The sequence below is a fragment of the Echinops telfairi genome, unplaced genomic scaffold (genome assembly GCF_000313985.2).
Source record: "Echinops telfairi isolate 266 unplaced genomic scaffold, ASM31398v2 ScPeMD7_7400;HRSCAF=8409, whole genome shotgun sequence".
In the NCBI taxonomy this organism is placed as follows: Eukaryota; Metazoa; Chordata; class Mammalia; order Afrosoricida; family Tenrecidae; genus Echinops; species Echinops telfairi.
Window position 1 is genome coordinate 45,639,706 of NW_022111300.1, and position 7,396 is coordinate 45,647,101.

General features: G+C 46.5%; 1 protein-coding gene across 2 annotated transcripts; it reads left to right on the forward strand.

Annotated features, from left to right (window-relative positions):
* The first annotated feature begins 1,662 nt into the window (after nt 1-1,662).
* PMAIP1 (phorbol-12-myristate-13-acetate-induced protein 1) lies at nt 1,663-4,193 on the forward strand. 2 transcript variants are annotated; one of them, XM_045296244.1, is made up of 2 exons: nt 1,663-1,750; nt 3,995-4,193. In XM_045296244.1, exons 1-2 carry the CDS (start codon nt 1,663-1,665, stop codon nt 4,099-4,101), a joined length of 195 nt encoding a protein of 64 aa, XP_045152179.1. In that variant the 3' UTR covers nt 4,102-4,193. The 2 variants fall into 2 exon arrangements, with proteins under 2 accessions (XP_045152179.1, XP_004703078.1); XM_004703021.2 differs by having other exon boundaries at nt 1,663-1,720.
* The last annotated feature ends 3,203 nt before the right edge of the window (nt 4,194-7,396 follow it).

Sequence of the window (7,396 nt, forward strand, 5' to 3'; positions counted from 1 at the left end):
CTTAAACTCATTGTTCTTAGCTAACTTTCCCTAGCATGGCCCCAAGCTACCATTAAACCACTTTATTGTCTCTGAAGATTTACCCATCCTGGATTCCAAATACAGAAAAACATACAAAACAACAACCAATCAACAATAACAAAGTTTATAAAACAGAGAAAAACCTCAATAGAAAAGAAAGCAGAAAAGACTAAAACCGACAAATTTAAAATGGTACAAAAAGGAGGTCAGATGGTAAGGTTAAATTTTAACCTAACTGCATCTGCAGTAATCCACCTCCCAATGCACTGTCTGATAACAAGGCAATTCCCAACCCTAGTGGAGGGTGGAGGGGATTCACCAATGGCTCAATCCCTGTGCATTTCCCCTCGGTTTTTCTTCTTAAACGGAAACAACTTTCAAAGGAGGCAAAAGGGAGATCAAATGATAAGGTGTGACATTTTAACTTCGCTACATCTGCCATCATCCCTGTCTGATAACAAGGCTATTGACAGCCTTCACTATGGTCAGAGGCGATTCACCAGAAGATCAATCCATTTGTGGACCTAGCAAATGGGTTTGGAGTTACTGTATGTTAAAAAACAAAACAAAAAAAAACAACAAAAAAGAAGAAGGAACGACTATGTTTGCTATTGTTGACGATTCAGGGCCGTTGGTTACATTGGAGTTGTTGCAACCCCTCCCCTCCCCCCACTATTAACATAAAGTCAAAGCTCCCTACGGTTCCTAGCTAATCTTTTGATTTGAATATGATCTACTTCTAAACACCAGCCCCTCCTCCCGCCCGCAGGAGGACTAGCCGACACACAAACACGCCGGCATGTGTTTGTTATGAAAGTTCTGCTCTTTTCCAAATGTTTTGAGAATGACGAGGGCAATGAATGTACAAATGTGCTTTACACAATTGATGTATGTATGGATTGTGCTAAGAGTCGTATGAGCCCCTAATAAAACGATAAAAAAAAAAAAGTTCTGCTCTTTTCACTGCGCGGGAACGACCCAGACGTTCTCAGCGTGAAGACCCTGTGTTCCCCACCTCTTTTGTTTACCGATGTCTCTAATGCCCTATTTACGATAAGGACGAGGTGCGGGCTTCTTTCTCCCCGCCCCCAACTTTCCTGCTAGGAAAAATCTGCCAATGTCTCAAGTCCTAAAACCCCGCCCCAGCTGCAGCCTGCCGTGCCGATCCGGGCTCCGCCTTTGTCACCCCGTTTTCTCTCCCCGGTTTTTCGGGAAGTGCTTTGGTGGGCGGCCCCCGCCTGGCCCCCGCAGCCCCTGTCTGTCGCGGGGCCGGGGGTCCAGCACCGGCCCGGCGCTGTCCCGTGGCGGCAAGGGCAGAGCGTGCCCGGGCAGGTCGTGTGCCCGGCGGGGGCGCGGGGTTCCCCGGAGTCCCGGCCCGGCGCGCTCCGCCCCCAACGACGTCCCCAAGGGCGTGAAGAGGGCGGCGCTGGCGCCAAGCCTGGGCCCGCGTCACTGGGAAAGTCCCCTTAAAACCGAGCGCGCGGGCCAGGGCGGCGCACGGGCCGCGTCCCCCTCCTGCCACCTCGGGCCTTCCTCTGTCCCGCCAGATCGCGAGTCCGCCCGGCGCGCAGCCCGCGCCCTGCAGACGGAGCCGAGCGCTTGGTGAGGACGTGCCCGCGCTCCGGGCGGCCGCTGGAGGAGATGCCCGGGAAGAGAGCGCGCAAGAGCGCACAGCCGAGCCCCGCGCGGGCGCCGGCAGGTACGCAGGAGCCGGGCCGGGCCGGGACCCGTGGGCCTGGGGCGGGCGGGCGGGGCTCGGGCGCCCAGTGCGCTGGGCTCCGGGTCCGGCCAGGTGCGCGCCTGTGGCGCCTCCAGGAAGTCCCGGCGGGGCTTTCCCAGGACCCGGGAGGCAGCCCCGGAGGGAGTTGCGTTTGGGATTGGGATGCTGCTGCGTTTTAGCCGGGACAGAAAGTCTCCCCTTTCTGCCCCCAAACGGCCCAGCGAAGGAGTCGTGGGGATAAAAAAATAAAAAAGAAGAAGCAAGAATGGCCACAAGGAGAAAGTCTTTAGCGGAGCAAGTGGGGCGGGAGGCGGCCTTCCCTGCCCACAACTCCCCATCCCCACCCCTGGTCCTCCCGAGGCCTCGGCGCCGCCGCTGCCAAACACCAACCACAAGTTTCTCCCTACGCTTCACTCACCCCTGCCGGCCCCTCCACTTGGGGCTAATGCGATTTGGTGCCAATGGGGGCGCAACGGTATGGAGGAACCCAACAAAATTTTCTCTCTTTGAAACTTTAGGGTCCACATTTTTAAATCTTCATGTTTAGTGTAGCAGATAAAGGATCAATCTTTTTACTTTTTTTAAAGGTTCTTTGACACATGTAACTTTCCATAGTTCCATCACCTCAAGCGGTAGTGTACAATTGCTACGTGCATCTCACTCCTTTTCCCACCCACTCATCGACTCCCTCCATCCGCCCCACTCCCACCCCCATCTCTACCCATAAAATCTGAAGAAGGCTCGAAGGCAGGGCAGTGAGAAAAAGTGCACAGCTCTGGGTCTGGGCTTGAAATCCGAGCGGGTGTTCCTGTGCCTTGCCTCTTAAAAGAGCCCTGGGGTCACAGAGGAAGGGAAGGTGCTTTGCAAAGGTGGCCCTGTGGGGCCCAGCAGAGCTCTCTGGCTCCTGCTTGATGTGGAAAAGGCTTTGTCCACGCCATGACCTTCAAAGTTGTGACTTTGTTCTCCAAAGATCTACCTGGACTTTGTGCATTGCCCACCCAGCCTCACCTCCTGCATTCAGGGATGCTTTTAAACTTGAGTAGTGATTCGCACATTAATAGATGTGCAGCAGTCATAAAAAGCAATCACAAGGGAATAAGTGGGGCTATTTTCTGCCCTGGTGAAAGGGATCGTTTTTGCTCTTCAAATTCAGGGCTCCCCAACTTGTGGGCTAACTGATTTCTAGTTTATTGTTAGTTGCCATCCGGTGAATTCTGATGCTAACATCCCACTTAGAAACAAGCCTTGTCCAGTTCTAATCACAATATTTGGGGAAAGCTAGACCCTAACAGTCTATCGAGAATGGCATCTTGGGAGGTCTATTAGTTCTCTAATAATTACTCTCTAACAAAACTCTCTTGTGGAGAGATGGAAGTGGAGGTATAAAAACCTGCTGTACTTACTCAGTTTTATTTCGAGCCCAATCACCAGAATCGCAGGCAGTGATTTTTGGTATTCATGATTTTGAAGCGGACTAAAAGGAAGCCTGGTGGTGTAGTGGAGTACACTTTTGGCTTTTAAAACACAAGGTCAGCAGTTCGAAACCACCAGCCCCTCCGTGGGAGAGAGATGAGGCTTTCTACTCCCATAAAGAGTGACAGTCTCAGAAACCCACAGGGGTGTTCTCCCCTGCCCTACAGAGCCTCAATAAGCTGGCATTGATGCAATGGCAGCGAGAAGAATGAGTTGCTCTTCGAAATATTTGAGAAGATGATCCATCTCAGCTTAATTTCATTGATTGATCTCTTGAAGGTGTAATCTAAGCCATATATTTATTGGCATTTAAAAACAAATTCTACTTGAAAACAAAAGGTTTTAGAATTTGGCTTCTGTTGATGGACCAACCTTAGATGAGTGAGAAAGGGTGACTACAGAAGACTGGTAAACTCTGACAAAAGGTGCTTGCCACATTAAAACCCTCATTTCTGAAAGTAAGGCAACATTAGCGTCATTTTGATGCGTACACAACGAAAGTCCCAAGTAACTTGCCTTGACTGTTTTGCTTTTGACCACAAGCCATACTGTGATAATATGTGAAGTGTGTGTGTGTGTGTGTGTGTGTGTGTGCTCTCATGTGTGTGAGAGAGACAGTCTTTTTAAGCCTCACATTCCGAGAATTCAGGCTTACATAGGGCTAAGATCAATATCCAAGACATCAACACACTTGGATGGGCATATTGGCCTGGCCCTTGCTGGGTACCGTGGAGGATGTCATAGACGCTCATGCTGGTGTTTTTTTAATTTCCTTTTCAGAGCACGAAGTTGAGTGTGCTATGCAACTCAGGAGAATTGGAGACAGATTGAATTGGCGGCAGAAACTCCTGAGTGTGATAGCCAAGCTCTTCCGCTCAGGCACCTGACTGTGGGAGAGCCTTCGGATGAGGGAGGAGACTTCTTTGAGATGGAAGAATCTTCGGTAGGCCTCCATTCACCCATTGGCAGCCAGGGAAAGAGGAAAGCAGCCGTCCTTTAGCTCTTTGGATCCCTTGGGAAGGAAGATGGGGTTCCCAGAGCCCTTCCGGGGCACGGGAGAGCGACACACCGCCAATTTGTTTGTCTGAAGCATGGGTGGAAGAGCTTTGAAAAGAAGGAGTTGTTTACCCATTTCCTTTTTTTTTAATTTGCTTAGAGAATTGTTCTAGTGTTTCTGCTGAACGTTCCTTTCTATCCTAGTGTCGGGGGGTTGCTAAGACTTTAGTCCTGGTGGAAAGAAAGAGCAGAATCCATTCGGTTGTTGTCTCAGCTTTTGGGCGATGACTCCAGAGGGATGTGGAACATTGGGTCCATACCTAGTATTTTATTCAAAGTCAAAATTACATTCTGGGAACACAAGAGTGTCACTGTGAATGTCGATTCCGTAGGTCACTACAAAATGTTAGAATCATTCGATATGTGCTTTTTTTTTTTTTTTTTTTACTCCGTTCTCATTAAATGTATTATTCCCTGTGGGCATGAGCGGGAAAGTATGTCTTTGTAAGAATCACATAGATTTAATAAGAATTGTTATTTGGTGCCAGGAAAACTAGAGAATTGCGTATTTATTGACAAAGGGCACGGCGATTTTACATAACCAGGAGTAATAAAGCGAAAAGAAAGAAAAGGGAGTTAATCAAAACCCAACCAGATGAAAAGAAGATATGAACAGTGCATATTGATGCTGACTTTATGGACCGCCTGCCCTAATTTGACTTTGCTTCTGGATGCAGACTCACAAGGTTCCAATAGGAATGAAGATTCTTCACATCAAAGAACTTGCTTGTCTTCTCAAAGCACTAGGTTAATATAAGTAGGCAGTATAAAAAATGGATGCCCCAAATTGGGATTGGGGGTGGGGTAAAGACATAAGGTAACTGGCTTACAAACTTTCATAGATCAAAATAGAAAATATTTTTGTTTTACTCATTTATAAAATATTGTGTTTAAATAAAGCTGGTATGTTTCAAACTGTGGGGGGAAAAAGGCAGAAAAGCAACTGGTCTTTTTAACTGATATAATTAAAATTTTGACAACATTTTACATACCCTCTGATAAGCAAAAGAATGTATTTCTCGAAGTTTCTTCTAACAATCTGTAAGATCCCTTTTCTTACACTAGTCAAGAGTGCATTCTATAAAAAGTGGTTTGTTTGTTAAAAAAATGAAGAATCGTGTTTTTTATCCTGGCGATGTACTTTTTTTTTTTAAACAGGGACATTCAGTAGGAAAGTTCTACATACGAAAACGAAGCCAGACCCATTCCTTGGAGTTGAGTCTGGCTCATGGCAAGCCCGTACCAGGGTTTCTGAGACAGTCAATCTTTATGGGGACAAACTCGCCTCTTCTGAGGAGCCATGGGTGGGTTTGAACTGCCAACTTTGCTGGGTTGCAGCCCAACCCTTGTCCACAGCACCATTATGCTTACACCAGGGACTTCAGAAAGTGGGTGGGCAAATGGAATTAAAGGGTAACGAATGTGTGAGCCCATAAGGGTGCACCCAGGAGAGTATCTGTAGCTTGATTTGCATTTCCATGCTATGCAGAACCCTTGAACAAACCCATGGGTTTCAGGTGGTTTGCGTTTGGCTTTTAATTCTTGGGAAAGTCCAGCCTATAAAAGCTCCCCACTATCCAGTAGGAATAAATGTCATCCTTCATTTTCATCAGGAATAAATGTATTTATTATGCTTATTTATAATGAAAATCTTTATTGTTCCACCTGATTGGACATTAGTTACCATGATGGTTTTTTGTTTTCCCAGTTGGGACACCAGGGTCTCCTAACGACTTGAATTTGAATGCATTCAGGAAGAATGTGCTAATTAATAGAGGGTAGAGCCACTTTAGATGAAAAAACTTACCTCAGCATTGTTCTTCAGTATTACGTTTGTTTACTTCATTTATTGCTTTCAATTTTTTTTCTTGCTAGAGGCAGTTTGTTATTATATAAGTATTTATGACCTGTAACTATTTATATACATGTAGTTTGATACGGTAGTCATAAATGAAGAAATCACCCATTCTGTGATCAAACCTTTAAAGTGTTTACCCATTCTATGGTACTGCTGTTTTTCTTATCATTCTAGAAACTAATGAGTTAGAATCATGTTTATAATCCTGGACAACTTGTAAGACAATGAGACAGTTTAAAATGATCTTTCATGTTAAAAAGGTTGGAAACTGGGGATACACTGGTAGTTGAAATATAAAATAAAGTCATTTCTATATAAGACTTTGTAAAGTTCTTAATTCAAACAGTTCTCCATTAAAAAAAATATATCACCCATTCCCAACCTGTGTGTTTTATTCATGTCATGTGTAAAACAAGTGATCACTAGCAGATCAAAATATTGGAAGTGATTTTCTTCAGCAGGTATTTTTGACTGTTCCAGGGCTGTCCTGGGGAAGATAGGCTCTCAGATTGACACTCAAATCGGGACAGGAAATAGTAGTAATAATAATAATGAAATAGGATGTGACTGGCAGGTGCACATCTTCATGTTGCCTAGGGCCATCCATTCGTGCCCCGAGGTGATTGACTTAGTGTGTTGTGGGAAGCCCAGGGTGCTGGTCACCTCATAGATGACCTCATACTTCCTCCCCAGCACCCCTCCAGCAGCAAGTGCTGATTGCTTCATCCCAGCAAGTCATGTGCCCAAGTAGGTGTGACCGGTGGCTTTCCTGTGCCCGTGTGAGAACGGAAAGATAGCTCACCCCACCTCCAGCTTGCCCTTGCTCTCAAACAGCCTGCTGAGGGTGCAATGGAAAGTGCTCCCTTTCGGTGGGCGGATGGGGAGGCAGAGTTACTGGAGGAAGCTCACCACGCAGCGAGTGCTAGAGCCTTGGGGAAGGGCTGCCTGGTGCTGCTGCTGCCTGTTCCTCCGGAGGAGGGGCTTAAAGTTTCCAGAGGAGAGGGCGTGATTGGCTTCCTAGGAGGTGGGCCAGTCCACCGGATTGGATCTGAAGCCCTTAAGAGTAGTAATGCATGCCCTAAGCTTCTGACATCAATGAATTATATTTGAATTGGAGGCTTCTGTTTCCCCTTATACCGTTCAATAAACAACTGACTTGCATTTACATTGAAAAGGAAGCCCCCATTTCAATAGTGGATAATTAAAGCTAGCTATGCTACCAGGGTTCTGGAACCATTGTTTTTAGGAGATGAGTTTTCCTTGGACTT